This window comes from Numida meleagris, chromosome 2 (genome assembly GCF_002078875.1).
Source record: "Numida meleagris isolate 19003 breed g44 Domestic line chromosome 2, NumMel1.0, whole genome shotgun sequence".
NCBI lineage: Eukaryota > Metazoa > Chordata > Aves > Galliformes > Numididae > Numida > Numida meleagris.
In genome coordinates this window covers 5523453-5544963 of record NC_034410.1, presented here as the reverse complement: position 1 = coordinate 5544963, position 21511 = coordinate 5523453, and the positions used below count along the sequence as shown (strand labels likewise).

The window sequence follows — 21511 nt, the reverse complement described above, 5'->3', positions numbered from 1 at the left end:
CACAGGATGAGAAGCGGTGCCTGGAGCTGGGTTTTAAGGACAGCTTGCTGTGGGGGAACTTGGAGCTTCTTTCAACATGGAAACCAGCAGTGAAGGCGGGTTGTTTTCCAAATACAGGCTGAGGCCGTAAGCCGCTTCTGAGAGGCTTTGCTGTACCTACAGGAAATCTTGGCCCTTGACCTGTTGGCCTGCAGCAGTTTGAATTTTACCTGTTTCTGCCAAGTGGATGTCATGTACTTAGCTCCTTAGATACTGTTTAAAATAGACTTGAATTTACGATTAACTGGATTAACTTAAGATTTAACTGGCTAATAGCAGAGTAATAGCCGCCGCCACGGCGCTTTGAGAACGTTTTTTGTGTAGGGGTGCAAGATTTCCATGGCAGACATGTGCACTGCTCTGCTCTGCAGGTGGCTCTGACACCTGGGGGCTGCAGGCTGACCCCCCTCCCTCCCCGTCCTGCGGGGCTCTGCTGGTAGCAGGGCAGCCTGGCGGTGTGCTGGAGTACATGGGAAGCATTTTGCTTGTGGGGAGACCATCCGAGCATAACATGAGTTTACATCAGGTTGCAAGTGTCAGCAGCAGTTGTTTCCCCAGAGGCATTTTGGGTTTTTTTTCCAAGTGGGTGGGGAGGATTCTTTTCTTTTTTTTTTTTTTTCCCCTGTTGTTCCTTGCAAAGATTGTAGTTCTCTTTCGTGAGCTTTTTGCGCTAGAATAGTGTAAATACTGAGAACAGACTTGAAAAACCTCATGAGCCAACAGATGGATCCACGCTGGTTCAGAAGGTGAGACAGCTGGCTGTCGTGGCAGCAAAAAGCATGTAGTACGTTGCAGAAAATATGGGTTACCTCTGCTGACTTCTCTGCCCTATGGCATCATCAGCTGTGTTGTGTCATGTCTGACAGGTCTTTGGCTTACATTACATTAGTGTGTCCCAAGGCTGGGGACTCTGAAGATCCTTCTGGTGCTCTGCACAGTACTCCTTGTACCTCTGGAGGCTTTTGTCCTGGTGCTTGATGTGCCTTGGGATATTAACATGTAATGTTACTTAGGCCGTTCCTTACTGTTAACAGATTTTCCTTTATTTTCAGGGGCTGCTCTGTTATGTTGTCCTTCTTGACGAAGTCCTTTCTCAATCGACTTTGTAGGTTTTATGGTGCAGGGTAAATGGTATAGGTGTGAAGGATAACCCAGAAAGAGGGTGAATGTGTAAGCAGAGACGGCTGCAGTCAGAGCCAGCCAGGATGTGCTGCTGGGATGTGATGGAGTTGGTCACGGGCTGCTCTGCTGGGGGGGGAGGGAGAGGCAACGTGGCCCTTGTCCGTAGCCCTGAGCACCACCACTTCTGTTCTGTGCTGAGATCTTTGTGTTGGCAGGGCTGGTACCTTCATGGCAGCAGTGCAGGATGCAGCAGTTAATGGTGCTCCACGCTGACTTGGACTGCTGGTAGCAGCATGCTTTCCTCAAGTCAGCTCTTGGCTGCCGCGTGCAGTGCTGGCACTCATTGACATTGGGTTCATCAGACTTTGGACCGTCAGCAAAGACAGAGGAGACCATGGTGTTGACTGATACTTCAGAGCCATGCGACCTGATCGAGGCTGAGTCTGACTTTAGTTGATCTGCTTGGCGGAGCTGTAGGCAGCAGTGAGATACAGTGCCCGCAGCTTTGCGGGGCAGTGAATGTGACGGCTCTGGTCCTGGGACGCTTAGGACAGACTTGTGTGTAGTGACACAGTGCTGACCTCAGGGCTTCTGAGGGTTCCATGCTCTTAAGGCTTTCTCTGTTGTAGCTGTAGGTCAGGTGGTTTAAAAGGGTGAGATTTACAGCAAAAGGAAGCAGACCTAAACAGTTGCTTTGCCACTTGCAGTGTGCACGGAATGTAGCACATCGCTGCTCCGTCTGAATTCAGCTGTGTTGCAGGTGCTGTCAGTGCCCGTGCAGTGGATGGAGAGCTGGTGCTGTGACTTAGAGCTCTGCTTCCTTAAGAAGTGCTAAACCTGGTAGATCTGACATACAGAAAGGTAATTGAAGTGGTACACTGACCTCGAGCTTCAAGGAAGAGCTGACTGGGAGCTGAGAGTTCCTTTGTGTCGAAACTACAACTTTGAAGCTGGGAAAAGGGAATGCATGGAATGCATTAAAGCAAGATACACGCGTCTTTATTTCTAGCGACAGGATTTTAAAGCTGATTTAATGTTGAAACAATGACAGGTACTAGAGGTATCTTTCAAAGACATTTCATGTTATATGTACCCAGTGATCCAAGGGAAGGTCAGGTTCATTCAGCTACCAATTACCTGCCTGAACTGCGTGTGCAGGGAGAGGGCTTGGCTTCTACCCAGCACTGCGAGTTAAACTTTGCCTTGTGGGGGAAGAAAAAAAATCAGGATGAAGTTGAGTCTTTTCCTCTAAGTGCGTCATAAACTGAAACATTCGGGCCTGGTTTGTCACTTGGCTTTTCTGCCAGCAGAGGTATGAAACAGGGCTGTGCACTGGAGTACCCAGAACTTACCTTCTGACAAACGTTTCCTGAGGTTCCTGGCTTAGGTGGAGGCAAAAGGGACATCTGGAAGCAGCAGCAAGCTATGCAGCAAAACAACAGAATGTTTCTCTGTATACTTGACAGTGTGGCAGCAGGATCCTCCTCTGCAAGCATCTGGTGGTCATTTTTAAATCCCATTATAATGTTGACGTCACAAGGAAATAACAAGGAAATAAAACGATGTCTCAAAGCTGATGTATATACTATGTTTAAGTGATAATCCCTCATGATTAAAGGTAATAATAGGAGAATTAAGTTGTGTCTCAGCGAAACACAATTCATTGTATCATCTCCAGAAGCTTAGAAACTATCTTCTTCATAGGCCCAGGTGTGTCATTCCTATAGTCATTAGAATGATTCACTGAACTGCGTGGACATGGTCGGCAAAGTAGCAACTACGCATAATTAGTACCTGGGGGGAGAAAATGTTAATGAATGGAAAGCTGCTATTGATGGAGGCTGAGATGAGTGATGAGCAAGTGATGAATTCTGCAGTCCTTCCTATCTTCTGAAGGGACTTCTGTCCAAGTGCAGTGCTGTCATTCCTGATGCTGCCCGGCTGTACCTCGCTCTGCTCCGAGAAGTCATCCTGTGCTCTCCTGCACCTGAGCACGTGTTGGTGAGCTGCCCTTGGGAAGTGCTGCTGTCTCTGTTTTGTGCACTGGTGTTCCAAATTCGAAAAAGGATAAAGATCCCAATGCTCACAGTTAAACTGAACGTCTCACTGTGCTTCACAAATACTTTCTCATACTCAGAAAGTTGAGTGTAAGTGCGCAGGAGATCCTACAGCTTCGCTATGTAGTAGGATTTATCTAATTTGATAGGGCTGACACCATTTTATTCTGAAAGTCATTGAACCTTTTTTGATCAAACCTCAACCGGTTTGCTCTGCGGGTAGGAGCAGTTCTGCACAGAGACGAACTTACATAAGGCTCTGGGTTTGTGGCATGAATGGATTAGGTGCTGCCAGCTGCTCGGTCTTTCATAATGAAGCGAAGTACGTAAGGAGGTGCTTCTGTGAAAACGATGGGTTAAAGAAACCATCTGCATCTGAAATCCCAACAGAACAGGGAAGCACAACTCCTCACTAGTTGGCTGCTCTTGACTGTAGCAACTGCTTACTGCTCACTTGTGCGGCCAATGCCTCGTGTTGAGACATGGTGCTGAGATAGAGCTGCGCTGTGGCCATCGTCGTGGAGATGCTGAGTTCGGGACAGCTGTGGCTTGCACAATGCCCTGCTTGTGGAGCAGCTGCGTGCCTTGCTGATGGGCCACTTGCATCATCTGTCTCCTGGGGGAAGTTGGCACTGAGGAGGATTTCAGCTGGGCTTTCCTTGTGTTGTGCGGAGGAGGATGTGGGGAGGGGAGTGCAGGCACCCAAGAGGTGGCAGGTCCCCTTCTGAGTTCCCACATGTGCTCAGTTGCTCATGTTCTGGGTGAACTGCCTGGTGTTGGAAAGCTCAGATTTTATGGATGGGCCCAACACCCCAGTTCTAGTCCACAGAGTAAGAGGATGAGTGAAAAACTCAGGTTTTTTGGCAGTTGTTTTGCCTTGACGATTACGGCAGCATTTGTAGCTGATGTGCTCTGACAGCACTGGTCAGCATGTCCATGGTCTGCTCTGCTTTATTCAGCAAGTGGTCTGGTGTATGAACAGAAATAGGACAGCTTGTTCTCTGAGATGATGTTCTGTCTGGAAAGCGCTTCTTTTCTATTTTGACAGGAGAAAACGCCTTTCTTTACTACTCTAACATCAAATCATAAATAATGAATCATCTGTGTAGATAGTGCTTCCCGTACTTCTGGATGACATTGGTTGAGCTAGCAGCCCCCTGGGGCTTGTATTCCAGGTAACATCAAGACCATTACTCCAAACTTTTCCCTTTTCTCCTGTTTCTCCAGGGATAGAAGTGGGAAGTCTGGAGGGTTTTGCTTACACCTCCTTCACCCCAGACTAGCCAGTGCTTTGAGTTACAGTAACCAAGTGTAGCTGGAGGAGTCCTCCTATTGCCCTGCCTCAGTGTTGCCTTTGCTTGATACAATGCAGAACTAGAGGTAATGGTCTTTAGTTGCACCAGGGGAGGTTCGGGTTGGATATTAGGAAAAAATTTCTTCTCAGAGTGACAGTGCACTGGCACACGCTGCCCAGGGAGGTAGTGGGGTGGCTGTCCCTGGAGGTGTTCACGAGCCATGGAGACGTGGCACTGAGGACATGGTCAGTGTGCATGGTGGGATGGGCTGTTGGGTTAGGTGGTCTTAGTGGTCTTTTCCAGCCTTAACGGTTCTGTGATTTATTTCTATGATTTATTTCTTCATAGTAAGTTTAAACTCTCTCATGATGAAAAGAGAATCAAAAGATTAAACCGCAACCTTCCTCCAGTAAGATTTTAGCAAGTGCTTTTTCACCTGGAAATCGCAGCTCTGCATCAGTTTGGTGAGCTGTTCCCAGCAGACTGCCTTACTGCTGCTCAGTACACTTCTTTTCGTTTCAGCGGATGTTTATTTCCCTAAAACTTGAAGACAGGAAAAGTGCTATTGTGGAGGATAATATGAGGAAAAGCTTAGCAAACTGAAAAGTATTCGGTGCCTATTCCAAATGAGGGCATGTTTGAGCTCAGCTTTTCTTTGAGGCGCGCACCTGTGAGCAGCCTGACATCAGATGCCCGTCCTAGGCTGAAGTATGCTTATGGTGTTGGTGCAGTGCGATTGCAGCATCTGCCCGTGCCCTCCTCCCTGCACAGCAGCTCAGAGATGCGGCCAGCCCATCTGTAAGAACACAGCCGCGTGCGATTCCTTGGCCCATGCCTGGCAGACCGTGTATTTATGTTGTAATTCTCTGAAAACGTTGCCTGATCTTCCTGGGGAAAGAGGAGGTAGGAGTTCAGTGGTGACCTTAATTCTCCTCTCTGTCCGTAGTTCAAAGGCTTGGAATAAAACCTGCGGGACAAAGTTCAAGTCAAGCTGCTGTTGACATTGGCCCGCATGCTTCTTGGGCATGGGCTGAGACATGGCACCGGCACTGAGCTGGGTTTCATGTTTCTGGTGCCCACTTAGGGAGCCCTGGCTTAGCAGGATACTGTTATTGCACTTACCCATGTGGACCTAACTGACCCCAAGGCTGGAGAGCTCCCCTGTGGCTCCTAGGGGAACGCAGGCATTGTTTTGGGGGTATGCCTGAATGCCATTACGGGGAGGCTTGGTACAAAGCTTGGGGGTGTAGGAGGAGAGTGGTGGAATACTGCTTTAGTCTTGTCTGTTTGTTTGTTTGCTTCCTCCTTTTTCACTGCTGGGAGGAAAGCAGTAATTAATACAGCTGGATGTTAAATGCAGCACTGTCTGTTGGCTCTGACTCCTTCCTAGGGCTCTGTTTCCAAACTTAGCACAGGCGGCAGCAGACGACGGCTTTCAGTTCAGGATCCCTCTTAGGAGGAAAAGTGTTGGGCAGTCATCTGTGCTTTTCTGTCCTTCTAGGCATCTGAGGTATCTAGATACCCATGTATCTAGGAACCTGATTGGAAACAAAGCAACTTTCAGAACGTCATGTGCTGGGTTTTAATGAGCTTTTTCCACAGCAAAGTATAAACATAGCCCAGTCAAAGCACTGCCACTGGACAAGCTGTATCAAAAGCAAGGAAATATTGAAAAACAATTTTACCATAAACTAGTTTGCCCCAAATTCTTTCTTTCATTCTTCGTGGAGTCATTGAAGTACTCCCACTAAGTAGGATGGTCATGGTTCTAAATTCCAGCTTGAGGTCATGTTTTGTTTATGTTTCTTGCTGATGGGAGTCTAAGGGAGTACAGAGTGTATACACATCCAAAAGCAGCTAACACACTTGGCAACCTTTATAAGGGTATATTTATCCAGTAAACATCATGTAATAGCATCTAGTAGATTCCCAAATGTGGGAGATGGGCTGTAATGGAAGTCATGTTACGACTGTGGTAATGCTTTGGGAAGCCTGTCTTTCCAGAGCTTTCAAGTTGCTTCTTACAGTCAATGTATGTCACTCGCTTTCATTTACCATCTTGTAAAATCTTTCAGGACCGATTTGGTTCTGTCCAAGGGCCTGGTTTTCTGTGCAGCGACGGCAAATGATTTCTGGTTTTCTTTGTTTCTGGAAGGGCAAACCTCTCAAGCAGAACAGCTCTCTGAATGTAGTTCTGTGAGGGTTGGATTCTGCAGCTTTTAGATCAGTTTTAAACTGGAGGAGGCATTTAAATTAGGATTGCATTAGAACCAAAGCAGCAAAAGCAGCACACACGCTGTGTAGCTTTCACACTATTTCTGATAAAAGTTCAGGAGACCCAGATGCTACTTTTAGGGATGTAATTCTAAAATAGGTCACTTGTCCACTATAGTTTACATGTACCACGCAGTGCTTGTATTGACTCACCTGCCAGCGTTACTCTGCCTGCTGCCAGGTGTAAGGGGATGACAGCCTGAAGACTTGTTTCAATACCAATTGTCTCTTCCTTGCTTTGCAGGAAAATCTTCACTGACGATTCAGTTTGTGGAAGGACAGTTTGTTGATTCATATGATCCAACCATAGAGAACAGTAAGTACATAACTGATAAGCTGCTCTTCTGTAACTAACTTGATCAGAAGTCATTGTTTGTATTATTTATATAGGCACTTACTATGTAACGTTACGGCTCGTTATTTTAACAGTTAAATGAGTTGGATGGTGAGCCCCTGTCTGGAATTTGGACTAAAGTAATCAACAGAACGAGGTTTTTGATTTATATCATAATAATTAGCAGGCAGTGGCCATCAGCACATTTTACTCAGGATTCTTTTACTGGACAGAACTAAAACTCAGATACTACTTTTTGAAGAATCTCTTGCTTTGCTTTAGCAAATCAAGCTGGTTAATTTGCCCTTTGACCTAAATGATCTGATAGTCTATGTATGAATGTCCTAACACCATGATGATGTCTTATTTTATTAGAATCGTAAGCAAGGCTTGTTTGGGGATACACCAAACAAGGTATCATCCATTAGATTTCATTATTTTAAGTCTTAACATCACTTGGGTTAGGTAACTTCCCATTGTCTGCACTATACAAACGCAAAGTATTTAAAGTAATCTTGTAGAGTTCTGTAGGTATATGTATGTGGGAGTGACTTGAGAGACAAGGAGTCAGAGGCTGTCTCCGAAGCGTGGGGAATGCCTGCATGTCTTGGTTTAGGATTTTGGCACCTTGGTACAAGACTGACTTGTTTTGCCCTTCACAAACTCTTGCCCACAGTAACGTATTGGCTGTAACTCTGGTTCTTCCCAGCTGTGCATCTATCACTGGTGGCATTTAACTACATGAAAATAAACTCATTTTAAAACACCTCATACAGATTTACTTTCTTTCTGGGTTTGGTTAGGGTCTTTATGTTTTCCACCAGGCCTGGTTATATACACGTGGATGATTCATTTGCAGGTGAATTCTGCACATATTTAGCTCTCAGTTGGCACTACTCACTTCACGTTAAGTGTGTCGTGGCCATGAAAACTCTGTGGGGCAGGGGGCATCCTGAAAATGTCAACATTTCGTGCGGCTCCTTTGTACAGAAAACAAAGAGCATTGTTATTTTGGTGTGGAAGCCTTGTGACCTGCGACGTGGCTGGAGGAATTTACTTTCTGAAAGGTAGAGAATTGAAGAGCCCTTCTTGTATCAGAATGCGTTGCTGGGGAGTAGGGGTGAAACCTAAAAGATGTGCCCTCAGCTTCAGAATAGCAGGAAGCCTACCCTAGTATAAAACCTTTCTTTTGTCTGAAGTTCTTCATCTCTTTTACGTGCTTGTTATGGATACAAACACTGGATGAGCCAAGTCTTTTGACTTCTCCAGCTGTATGCTTTTGAGCCTGTCCAGGGCTGTAAGACATGATCTGTGCAACCACCTTGTAGTGTTTTACTCACTTGGGGTTTTGAATCTTGTTAACGGTGCCGAAAGAGGTTCAGGAATCCAGGTTCCTGTGGGAGGGATGGGCTTGATGAATGTTGCATTTTTGCAGTGGTTTAAATCGGGCTGTCACACACTTTAACTTTCATATGGGGATTGGGTCTGCTCTCGTGTTCCAATGACACTTGAAACAAAAAATAAATACAGGCTAAAGGATGGCCTGGCCTGTGTGGGTTCTGCTTTATCTCCAGAAAATTGTAACTGACAATTATCAAAGTGTTACCGGCACTGATGAATGGCTAGAAAACTGTAGTACTGATGGTAACTTCGTCTTTGTGGGTTTTGTCTTCAAATAATGTAACTTGCATGAAAAATTGAGCTGAAAATTAAATTGCATAGAAGGGAAACTATAGCTAAGCTTTTGCTTAGGAACAAGTGTAAAATACAGGCCTTGAACTAGAAGAATTTGACTGACTATTCTAGTGGCTTCGTTTTCCAGTGGAAAAAACCTCTGCCTTCTTTGGAAGTGGCACAGGGAAAATGAGCTGCATTGGGTTGCACTTAATGTACAGAAAAGTCAGCGCTTCTTCGGTGCTGCGTTTTCCTTTGCTTCTATTACATTAGAACCAGAAAAGTTAGTTTATCTAAGCTAATAAGCACGTTGAATTCAGTCCCTTCCAGTAAACTTGTGCATCAGGAAGGGTAACTTGTAGCATTTTGTGGCAGCAGTGGTGGTGAGTTAATTGCTTAACGAAATAGAATTTCCTCTTCCTAATGTCCCAACAAGAGTGACGCTGTGATGGGTGGCTGTCCGTGAGGCAGCCGGGTGGAGAAACCAGTGGAACAATCACTTGGGAAATGATGGCAAGAGAAGCAAAGCCACTGCAGAGCAGGAGAGTGTGGAAGGAGCCTGCGTGGACGCTGAGCTGGATGGAGGCAGATTAGCCCAGCCCATCATGGGAAAACAGAAGAATTTTAAACTCTTAAACTGGGATAAACCCAAGAATCTTAATTCGGAACTCAAATATTTAAGTCAGAAGGAATAGAAAATGAGGATGTGCACCCAGGTCTGGTATTTCTTAGTGCAGTTGTCATTAAAAGGGTATTAGAAAGGGGAAGGGGGCTGAAGGCATGCTAATGATTGTGGAGGCAATACATGTAGGTTCAGATGGTCAGCTAAAGGCATCCTTAAGGCTCAGCTTCTCCCATGTGTGTGAAGCCAGCTGCCCTGCAGGCTGACAGCCCTTCTGCCTGGGAGCTGCTGCCCAGCAGCCTTTTCCAGGGCCGTGCACAAAGCTTTAGCTCTGCTGTGCTACACACCCGCTGCAAGAGGTGTCCTGGTGGCTTTGTGTTGGGCATTGACTTTGGACTGAAGATAACCAGAAAGGGATGATGGTGACTGATGCGCCCATACGAGGAGGTTGTATTTACCATGCAGTAGCTCTGGGAAAGCTTTTACACGGCTCCCCTAGCTCAGGAGCACTGTTGATCTGAAGGGCTGTGTTTGTGTGCCTGGTTCTGATTTCTTACCAAAGTGGCTCGTTTTCACAACAGCTGCCATTTGAATAGCATTTGCAAATCTTCTCACTTATGCTTGTGTAACTGAAATATACCTGATCTTAGGGAAGCAGTGGTCAGTAGCCCATGGAGTTGGTGTGCAAGTCACGCTGCCTCTTGGCTGTAGCAGCTGCTGGGGCTGCACTGTGTGATTACAGCTGCATCAGAGCAGGTTTGTGCTGATGGAGGCTCCCCTGGTGCCCAAGGAGACAGCTCCTTGCCCAGCCCTCAATGACTGCTCCACCACTTCCCTTCCCTGCTCTGCCACACTTCACCCGGTTCTGATGGTGGTGTTGTCTCTGCTTGGTCTATTCTGGGCTTCTGGAAGAGCTGCCATCTGTCCCTGTCCCTTTTTAAATATTAACTTCACGAGGCTCTTGAACCTACTTTGATTGCAGAGCGCTTTGATGTGGATGGCAGTTGTCAACAGACCAGAGGGTGGCTGCTGTGCTCAGGTACCTGTGTCTCCTGATGAGTGCTTTCCCTCGTGTTTGAAGCAGTGATACTAGATACAGCAGCCCTGCGTGTTAACATCTGTTCAAACAAGAATTGGTATCAGGCAGAAAGCTACTGTGCTTTCTTGCTTCGTAACCCTACAACCTTGTGCAGTGGTGCCAACAGCTCCCTGGCTGCAGCGTGCAGGCACAGGTGCTAATGCAGCTGTGGGACGTGTGGGGAGTGGTAGGAGCTCTCAGTGAGGCTTCATTCAAATTGCACGCGTTGCTATTGTAATGGAAACTGCGTGGCTGCTCTGTGCTGTGCATGTAGACACCTGCCTTACAGAATCATTAAAATCATTATGGTTGGAAAAGACGACTAAGATCGCCAAGTCCAACCTCCAGCCCATCCTCACCATTCTCACAGTCCCACATTTCCACAGTTCTGGAACGCTTCCAGAGGTGGTGACTCCCCTGCCTCCCTGGGCAGCCTGTTCCAAACAGCAGAGTTCAGCTTTGTTCTGTTTCGGTTGCTCCTTTTTATGAGCACGCTCTGAGTGACTTAAACAGGCTGAAACCAAGAGTTTTGGCTGTCTTCATTGTGGAGCCAGCCCAGTGACTTGAGATAACGTGCTGTGGAGGCGTGACAGGGCAGCAAGCTCTGGGGGCAGGAGGAAAGCTGGCAGAGTTCAGCTTCAGGGAGGCCCCGTGCAAGAGTCAGGAGGCGTGGGCAGGAGCTAGCATGGCTGGATGGAGGGCAGTGCACAGCTGGATGGAGAAGTCAGCTCTGCAGCTTGAGGGTGGACAGTCTGGGACGTGCTAAGCACAGCACTGCAGTGCCAGCTGTTTCCCCAGTAATCGTTGCAAGGAAAGAAACTATTTCCTTTGACCATTAGCAGCGGGGAAAACTGCCTTCACCAGTAGACAGCATGCACATTACCAGTATGTCTGTGCTGCCCCGTGAGCTCAGACTGAGGGCAACACAAAGCCCTGAAGCTCAGCTTGCACACTCTGCTTGGTACGTGCGGTGCTCGGCAGCACGTTGTGCTCCACGAGCTCTGACACGGTTTGCTTTTGCAGTTGCATAATGCAGACACCGAGGAAGGTTCCTCAGCTTGCAGTGTGTTGGCATTTCATAAACCCTGGGAAGAGCAGCAGTTCTCATCTCATAGGAACTGAATGTGCTTCCTGACTTAAGGATTGAACAGACTGGTAGCTGCGGCAAATGTGCAAGTACTGTGGGGAGCTTTAGCTAAATTCTCATTATTTAGGTTTAGCATATTCGCCAGTTAGCCTGGGTGTATCTTAGCCCCCAAAGAGGTTTTTGTAAATCCAGATCATTTACCTCCTGGTATTTGTATCCGGGAAATTGATCTAGCTAAACTGCATGGAAACCGGGGAGAATAACCTATGTGATGTTCAAAGTTGGCTTTAATGTTAATTGCATTTGTGTCTCATGTTAACCACAAATTACAGATGCCTGAAATCTCTTTGAAATGATGTGTAGAGCCTTTTTGCTCTTTGTTTTTAAGTAACTCTGAAGGAAAAAAAAAAAAAAAAACAGTGTAAGAATCTTCTGAAATTTGAAAATTTAAAGTAAATTTCTAAGTTTCAGTACCTACAGTACTGTAGTTAAAAGCACAGCAACCCGACCCAGCCTTCTGCTTCCACTTTAAAGCCTGTAACTAACGTTCTTAGCCCTTCAGCTGGCAGTGGCAGAGATGAGTGACTTCTGGTCCTTTCCTTGTTCATCATTCTGAAATGCGTATCTGCCTTTTTTTTTTTTTTAATTCTAGCTTTTACAAAACTGATCACAGTCAATGGCCAAGAATATCATCTTCAGCTGGTTGACACTGCTGGCCAGGTACGTACCTTCCTTCCTTTGCATCTTTCATCAGAGTTAATGCGACAGGAATTTGTGCTTGGGAAAAGCTGTGCTGGTTGTGACCGTGCGTTCAAAGCTGAAGCTCAATTTAAATGATTCTGCTTTATTTAGTTCCCCAAAAAACAATGTTTGTATAGTGTTTATGCAAAGGCTTTTTTCTTTCTGTTGAAATAGTAGCTGGTGCTTAAGGTAGATATGCCTAAGGAAGGGAAGAAAGCTGCCTTAACTCCAGTGTACTGAAAGTTCTTAAGTAGTCCACTTGGAACCTATGGTCTGGTATTCTTCTTTAGTTGGAAAATGCCAATTCAATAAACCACACCGTTGTTTTTCTTGACTTCCTTCTGTTTGTGTGCTCCAGCACCTTGGTTTGTATCCATTAAACAGGCAGGGTAGACAGCAACATGCATAGGTAGCTCTCACCAGGCTGCAAAGAAACTCCTGCAGTTTGTTTACATTGCTAAGTAAGTGAAGGTTCGTGCGTGCACGCTTCTGAGCTTGCTGTAATGAGGGGGAGTGCAGAAGGAAATGGTAAACAAATGTCTGTGGCGTGGACATTAGCTTCATGAAGCAGAGGTGCTAATTACACAGGGATGCTTGGCAGAACCTGCAGGTGAGTGCGTGCCCTGTGCACAGTGGTGCTCCATCTCTTGAGGGGCTGTGCTTTAAAAAGGGGCTGCAAAATCCCTTACCATCATCCTGCTTGCATGCTCTTGCTTTCTGCGAGTTCTGGTGTTGTGCCTTTGGGTTTTCCCAAAGCAGCCAGTGAAGTACACAGGCAGTGCTACAGACGTGGGAGCTGCAGGACATTTGCTCATAGCTGGGAGAGTATGCAGGGCTGTGACTTCTAGGACTGTTTGATCACCTTCGAAGAGAGCTGCGTGATGTAAGAATAGCTGTGCCATAATTATATGCTGTCAGCTTGTGGTGCTAATCAGCAGCACTGGATCCACGGGTAATCAGTCAGAGGGTTTAGGAACGCAGCATTGACCGCACGTACTGGGGTCATAAACGCCTTGTTTGGGAAGTTGAAATGAAACAGAATTGCACAGCTAGTGTTTTTTTCCCAGTCTGTGGTTATTTCCAGCCTTGATTCTTCCTGTGAATGACTCGAACTTTGAGTTGTGGCTCACAGGGCTACAGGGAGAGATAACACCGGGGTTACGGAAGGTGTGGTTTGAACAGATTTCTCTCAATTCAGTCTTGCTTAATGATCCCTAGGGCATCCTTATGTATGCAGTGTAGCAAAAGTCATAGTGCGGATTTATGTCCTATGCTTGAAAACTTGGCTACAGCTTGACCAGTTACAGCTCTGTTCCTTTTGTCACTTGGCAAAGTTCTTAATTTGGCCCCCAAGTTCCAGGAAGCGTAGTGGTCTTTTTTTTTTTTTCTTTTCCTAAAAAGCTCAAAAATAGTTTTTGTGGTCCCTTTTCTCTGCCATGTGCCTCTTTACCTCTCGCAGCCCCATGTGCAGGTTTACCCAGCTGAGTGAAGCAGGGTGCTCGCTGCGGGATCTCAGAACAGGATGTGACAGCAAATCTTATCTCAACGTGAACTCAAACTGTGGCAATCCTGAGTAATTCCAGAGAAAGGCAAATAGCAGTGGAGTTGCACTTTCACCTGTTTTACTTGCGGGCCAGCTCACATCCCTGCGTGTTGACACTGGGATTACACAGCCGGCAGAGAGGGCAGCGTGGCATTTAAGTGGAGGTGGGGGAGGGTTGCCCTCAGTGCGTAGCATTAAAGGCAAATGAGGGCATCATGTGCAAGTGTCATTCTTTCAAACTTTTTTTGGCAGAATCTGGGAAGTTGATTTATAAAACTTTTTTTTTTTTTGGCATTTGCCTATTAAGGAAGCTTGCTTTCTTTTATCTGTCTAGATTTAAGCTGCGTGATTACACCTCTCCATCTGTTCAGGCATGACAATATACAGGGAGGTTACGTGATCTTAAGCTAAAATTAACATCGTAGGAAACACAAGCTTTAAAAAATGGAGAGCTCATACAGTAAGATGTATGGCTCTTGTCAAAATGCAAGTGTTACCTGGGAGCTTGTATTAGAATGTTTCTATTTCGGTGTTTAACATGAGATTCTTAGTGTTGCGTTTTCAGCATTCTGTCATTCTGTTTCAGTTACTGAGTTCTTCATTTCCATTTTTACAGGCATAATAAATTTTGAGGTATATTGTCTGGGTTTGGTTTTCTTGTTGGTCGGTGCTGGTGGTGCTATTGTTTTGGTTGTCTTTTATTTTTTTTATTAAACAATTGCCATGTAATGGAAACTTCTAGTTGCCATGTAGCAGCTAATGACCACAGTTCTTGCATCTGTGATAAGCATTAGTTAGTTTGATGTGCCACAGCTGCTCACTGCCTAACAGACCATGTAGGTAAGTTAGTTGTGGTTAATTCCCCCTTTGAAATGTGGAACTGCTAGATCCTGTCTGCAGCTCTCAAAATTTGGGATTTGATTGAAACGTATCGCTAGCAAGGTAAGAGGCATAACTGCTAATTAGTGGCAGGACAGAGTGGATGTTTTGTGCTAGTGTAAACTGATAACTGAGCTGTGTAAGAGGATTGGGAATAGCTTTAGCTGATCCGTAGTCTTAGAGGGAATAAAGCGAAAAAGCTGTAGATTAAACTGTAGAGTATACAGACTAACAGGCTAACTAAGCTGGTGCCCCAAGCTCACTTTGCTTTCTCTTAACTGGGTAAGGATTACACACCTGGCATTGTGATGCACGAACGTAATTCTCAGAATTACACAAAAATATTCTACGAATGTGGCTAACAGCTGCTAGTGATCTGCTAGCATCAAGCTCGGCGTTGGCAGTAAGTAATTCAATTGCAATATTCCTTCTGCAGGATGAATACTCCATATTTCCTCAGACGTACTCCATAGACATCAATGGCTACATTCTTGTTTATTCAGTCACGTCAATAAAAAGGTAACAAAGTCTGTTGTGTTCTCGTGCTTCGCCCGTGAGCCACGTACGTATCGGCTCAGCTCCTGCCCCTGCTGTATTTCCTTTACGTGTGCGTAATTCCTTCAGTCTCTTTGCCTTAGAAGTGTAATTGCAATACACAAGAACGGCTTTTCAGAAATTTCCCCTCAGATCCAAATGTCACCAGCACTTTGCAGACCGATGCAGAAGGTACGGTGTGAGAAACGGGGCAGTGCTGAGCTCCAGCGGTTGAGGTGTGAGTAAAAGCACATAGGCCGGTCCCAGGAACAGACAGGCTTTTTGCTCTGGCACAGAAGGTGAAGATGGAGTTCAGCATGAACAAGGGCGCTGCACGTTTACGTGAAGAACCCAACTAGGTGTTAATCCGTCCCTCAGCCTAGCAGCTTGTTGCTGTACTGAGATTCCTTTGGCTTCCCATCCTGACTCGTTCTGGTTAACCATCAAAAACTTTAACATAAGTGGCAATAGGAGACGTGTGGCCTGTCAGTGCACTCGTGCTATGCTGCAGCAGATCTCTTGTTTGAGATTTCCCAGAGTTTCTGTCTTGTGCTCGCTGCTAACTCTATGTAGTCAACCCTCATATGAGGACAGGCTCCATTGTAGCTGCAGAAGCACTCCCAAGAAGTGTCTCAACCTTCTTTAAGCTATTGTCAGCTCTTACTTTTTCCTTTCCCTTTCGTCTGCTTGATTTAAGTACAGGTCAATCTTGCATCACTCTTAGTTTTCTAATGCTGTACGGCACCTCCAGCCAAAACAATCCTCTATTTTATTTTTCCATTTGTTGAAAACAATGTTAAGACCTGAAGCCTTTCACTTCAGATAGAAGAGAAGGTGCTGCTGCCCTTGTACTTGTAAACTGATCGGCTTTTTCAAGCGCTGAAGCATTCCATGTCTTTTCCTCTGAAGCAGGAAAAAGTCATTTTGAGTGTCCTTTAAAGAGACCTTCATAAACTGCAGGTGAAGCATCTTGCATGTTGGTTCTCCTCAGAGAAGGGACGCGCTCTGCTCATCAACTTCAGTTGCTTCTCATTTCTTTAATGTTGAGCAGATTTTCAGTTCTTCATTCTTGGAGTTCTTCATTCTTGGTTTTCATCTGTAGCTTTGAAGTAGTGAACAGAAAGCATGTATGTGTTGGGGGAAACGCAGCACATGCTGGGCTTTCTTGTGTGTCTTGAGAAACCATTTTTTCTCTTTTTTTTTTTTCCTCCCTCCCTTAATCAGAGATCTGTTGTTGGTGCTGAGCAGCCTGTAGAAAGTCAGAGTTGTATTCTCCATCCTAAGAAAACTTCACATTGTTCAGTATTCGATTCTTGACCAACTTAATCCCAGTTCTTGCTTTTTTTTTTCCTTGAAATTTCAAAGTACTGATGATCCTTTCTTGTTCAGTTTCTTATCCGTGTTCAGTATCAAGACAGTGTTTAGGCAACAGAAAAGATCTTCCGCTGTGCTCTGGTAGCTTAGATAACTTTCCCAGGCAATCAGGTTGGTCGCTGTCGATTTCTGTCGAAGCGAGTGTATTGATCAGAGCATTGATCCAGCTGCGTGGGAGCTTTGACAGCAAGCTAAATAGAAATGTCCTCTTCAAATTATTTTCTTCCCTGCCGATCTCCACTGGGAAGTTTAAAATGGGGCTTGAGTGAAAGCTGATGCCCTACATTTCTAATATTCCCGGCCTCTCAAGCTGCAAGGTTACTGGAAGGCTTTTGCTCTAGTTCAGCTTAATTAAATTCCAAATTTGTATCGTGCTACGTTCCATGATCTTGTATAGCATAGCTAGTAATCCTCCAGGTTGTATTTCACACGCTGAACTGTTTTGCTGTAACCCTGTTTGCTCAACAGAACTGGAAAGGACCTCTTAACAGTCTGCAGACCTCTTGCTGTTTCACGGCTTGGTGTCATGTTGGGTGGTTTTTTTGGGGGGGAGGGGTTAGGTTTGGTTGATAAGGGTTTTAAATGGTGCCCTTGCTCCTTCTAGCCTTGTGTTTGAGTAAGCTTTCCAAATTAATTAAATTGATCCGGTCAATCAAGTTTCATTCCGGGTAGTTCTAGGCAACTTGTTTCTGTGCCAGAATTGTGTTTGAATTTAAATAGCGCTTCCCTTTCGGTTTTCACCTTGATCTATTAAAAAAGACCAGCTATTAATCCTTGGTCTATTTTGCTAAAAATGGAGCTCTAGGTGAGCAGAAACAGAGCTGAGAACTGAGCAGCACAAGGTGGAACCACAGGTGAGGGCACGCTGCTGTGGCACGGCGTTTTTCTGGCTACACTGGCAGCAGCTTATCTAGTAATGGAAAGAAAGTGATTGTGTTACGTTGGTGACTCAGCCATCCCGTGGCCAGTGTGCTACATCTCTCTTCTTGCTCCAGGCTGAGCAACAGTTTTGTGGTCGGTATCAGAATTATTTTGAATGATTTCTCCTTCAGTTTTCAGGGTCATCTCATTCTCTCTGTAGCGTCGCTTCTGCACTTGGTCACAGCTGAGCACTGTTTAACTCTTCTGCAGTGCTATGCTGAAAGTCCAAGACCGGTTCTCAAGCCCAGAATTTCACTTACACCTTTTCAGCATAAGCTCTTCATAACCCTTAATTCCTTCCATTGATTCCACATTTCTGCGGTCTGTAGTACAGCATTTGAATTAGTAACAGCAAGACGTGCTGGACCAAATCACTTTTCTGTACGCAATTCATTTCTGAATAGGATATACTAAAACTGTTAGCTCAGCGTGGAAGTGTTGAGTTCTGCTCAGTCTGTGAAATTGTTGCTGAAGTAATACAAACAGACCTTGACACAAAATCCTCCTTAACCGCAGCAGCGTTTATTGTTCAGAAGTGAGAAGCTTTAAGGATTCCAGCATCCTGAATAGTGCTCTCAGTTCTTTGAGGACCCAGAGCTAGAAGTACGTTGGAGTGCTGCCCTATTTGTAAGAGTTTCAATTCTCATTGAAGTGCAGTGCAAGATGAAGACGCTGTTCCTTTCTTGTTGCGTAGCTGGGCATTGAGCCTGTGAACCTGCCCCTCTCGTAAAGCTCAGTGCACTTCATGCACCAGCATCTTTTTTCCTCCATCTAACCAGGAGGGCACGACATCTGCTCTTTCACCCTGTTGATGGCTTGTGGTAAATGTCAGACGTGGGCTTTTAGGCCTCGCAGTGCTGTGCAGCACTGTTCCTTATCTCCAGTCACGCAAACTCCACGTGGGCAGCAGGTGAGCTGTCAGGTGCCTCAGCAACCACTGCTTTGCTGCTGTCTCACCTGTCAGTTTCCTCACTATCCATAGAAAATTGGAATTCAGGCTTCTCTTGGCTTTCACAGAATGTAAAGCAAAGAATCCTGTATGAACTAAGATTTATTAAAAAATATATATATATGTATTCCTTCTTGGTGGACTGTGCTTGACTGAACGCTCTTCCTTTGAAACTGTGCTTTAATTTGACATGCTCATCCAGGTGTGTCGGACTCTAGTAGCTGAATTTCTTACTGTGAATGCTAACCAGATTGGAGGGGGCACGGGGGCTTTTAGCACTGTATGTTAGATGCACCTGTCCTGGGTAACGCTGTTTATTTCTGCAAGCGTCAGAGCTGGGTGGGCTGTAACAGTGTGCAAACTGTTTGCTGCTGCCTCGGGGACCATTTTGTCTGTTGTACACAAACCAGTAACACTTCAGCATCTTTGTAGTTCTGCCACTGTGCGTAGAGTAATTTGTTAACACAGCAATCTACATATGCATTTAATTGCTTGCGTATTGATTGGGTATTAAGGATAAGCATTGGAGTGCATGTGTGACTTCATCCCTTTATTTTGCAGTTTTGAAGTGATAAAAGTTATCCATGGCAAGTTATTGGATATGGTGGGAAAAGTCCAGTAAGTAGTGACACTTTCATCTCATTTCACTGCAGGCATGTTGCTAGTACTTTGTTCAGTATACTATAACTATTCTGAAGTTCTGAACTTTCTTTCACAGAATACCCATTATGCTGGTTGGAAATAAAAAAGACCTCCATATGGAACGGTATGTGAACAAAAATGTATGTGCAAAATGCAAGGCAGCAGTTGGCATTGCTGTGGCTGCCATGACCAGTTTTGTTCTTGACTTGCCACGACTGAAATCAGAATGTAGGTTACAACAAGGTACCAGCAAAGGAGTCGTGTTCAGAATGTGCTAGCAGCTTCTGTTGTAATGCTGACTCTTGCTAAAAGCTTCCAAAGAAAGTAGCTGAGTGCTTCTTTCAAGGCAAGGAAGGAAGTGTCTTTTGTACATCTCTAAGACACAAAGTGATGCTACAGCTTAGGGAAACAAGTCAGTGTTTGGGACAGCTGCTCTCTTCTGGGTCGCGTGGGAGTTTTACGTGGCCCAGCAGTGAATTTGACAGCAGCCAGTAGTGATTGCTTGGGACCAGAGCTCTCAAGACATTACGCGTGCCTTAAGTGCTTCAGTAGTGTGGGGACTTTCCTGAAGTTTCAATCCTTCTGTCAGTTACAAAGCAACGTGCTTTCCTCTCTTTTGCCAGGGTGATCAGCTATGAAGAAGGGAAAGCTTTAGCAGAATCCTGGAATGCAGCTTTCTTGGAATCTTCTGCTAAAGAGAATCAGGTAACGGATTTAAGATTCACTTATTTGAATAGCAGTGTTATGGAATGTCTCGTAGTTTCACTTGATAAAAGAAGCTAAATATTTGCATGTCCTGTGCAGATAGTTTGTGTAGCTGGTTGGACACAAAATGGGTGTCTGCATTCAGGTTTATGTCTATATGCTTCTTGGTGTGATTGTAAACTAAAGGGTGGAATGGAGAACTGAAAGTTCAGCTTTGCTGAACAAAACAGAACAGTTGGTGGCCAGCTCCAGCTTGCATCTCTGTTCTGTGTGTGGGGCAGGGTCTGTGGTCTGCTGCAGTGACCTTGAATTGGGAGCCCCTTGTTGCAGAGGAGTGAGTTGGTGTAAGGGAACGAACCTCTTGTTTTAGGGTTCTAGGTAGGACTTGGTCTGTCTGATGGGCAGAATAATAGTTTCATGGGCACAGAACAAGTGAGAAAAATGGTTGGACCAGAGCAGAGGCAGGCAGACACTGCTGTGTTACAATTGTAGTGAAGTTGCTGTAACTTACTTCAGACACCTTCTGAATACGTTCTGGTATTGGAATTTGTTCCTGTGGCTTATCATAACACTTTGTGACCAATTGGACACCCTCCACACGAGTATTTAAGCCAGAAGAACCTGCTGGTTTGGGCTTGAGGTGGTGAGAAGCTGCTGTGGGTTGAGGGTGCTAACCTTTCTAATTTATTTTATTTTTTACTGTTGTTTTTTCTACTGGTCTTGACAACTGCTGCTTTTTGCAAATGTTGAATGTATGGCAGGGACAAAGGGACACTGGCAGGCCGTGTTTAGAGATATTGGTCCTTATGAGACAATGTAAGCACTTGTGCATATTTAACCTAGCACAGTCACATCCTTAGATGTTCTCATCAGCAGTCAGAAGGGCAGTCACACAGCTAGGGCAGCACCTGCATGAGCAGCCTTTCTTTCCCTCTCCCACTGTCTTCAACAGCAAAACAAGCAGCCGGTGACTGGTAACTTGTGGCTCTACTGAAGGCAGGCACTTGTGTAAAGTTAGATTTTCCCTGGCAGGAAACTTGGAGTTTTTGGGGTTTTTTTTTCTTGCACACGTGGAATACTTGGAACTAGTTTCTACTTCTGTTCCTGGCTAAGACTTGCACTAACCATGTCAGAATTGGCCACGATGAAAGCATGCAATTTCTTAATATCGTCTCTACTTCTGCGGAGCCTCAGAGGCATACCTACAGAAACTGAATTGCCAGCCTAAGGAATAAACCAGTTAAAAGAGTGAGATTATTTATTTATTTCTAAACAACTTAGTATTTCTGGAATAGGCAGAGCTATTGTTTGTACTTTTTTTGGACATAGTTCACGATGTGTAACAGTGTAGTAATTCATATCTTACAGAATATCTTACTAATAACTCTTCTGAAGTTTGCATTGTGTATTGTCTTGGTTCAGAAAAAAAAAAGAGAAAAAAGCTGTGTATATTTATGCAAAGAAGCCACAAGCTTTATATGATGCTTGGCATGCCTTGCATATTAAATTGCTGTGCTAACAAAGTCCCATTGACAGCCATGTATTTGTGTCTGTCCCTTAGTCTCAGGGGATCTGCATGAAGATAGCTGCAAGCTGGAATTCATGTAGCAAACTTGGTCAGCTTCAGGGAACTCGGAGTGG

The 21511-nt window shown here is 45.2% G+C and overlaps 1 protein-coding gene across 3 annotated transcripts in view; it reads left to right on the top strand.

The window, feature by feature from the left end:
* RHEB (Ras homolog enriched in brain) overlaps positions 1-21511 on the top strand; it is a 34310-nt gene that overhangs the window by 7954 nt on the left and 4845 nt on the right. The window contains exons 2-7 of one of the 3 annotated variants that reach the window (XM_021387832.1): positions 7032-7103; positions 12235-12302; positions 15182-15264; positions 19085-19141; positions 19242-19289; positions 19789-19870. In XM_021387832.1, the coding sequence (XP_021243507.1) occupies positions 7032-7103; positions 12235-12302; positions 15182-15264; positions 19085-19141; positions 19242-19289; positions 19789-19870 (410 nt within the window). The remainder of the gene's footprint in view (positions 1-7031; positions 7104-12234; positions 12303-15181; positions 15265-19084; positions 19142-19241; positions 19290-19788; positions 19871-21511) is intronic. The other 2 variants (XM_021387834.1, XM_021387835.1) reach the window with 2 other exon arrangements.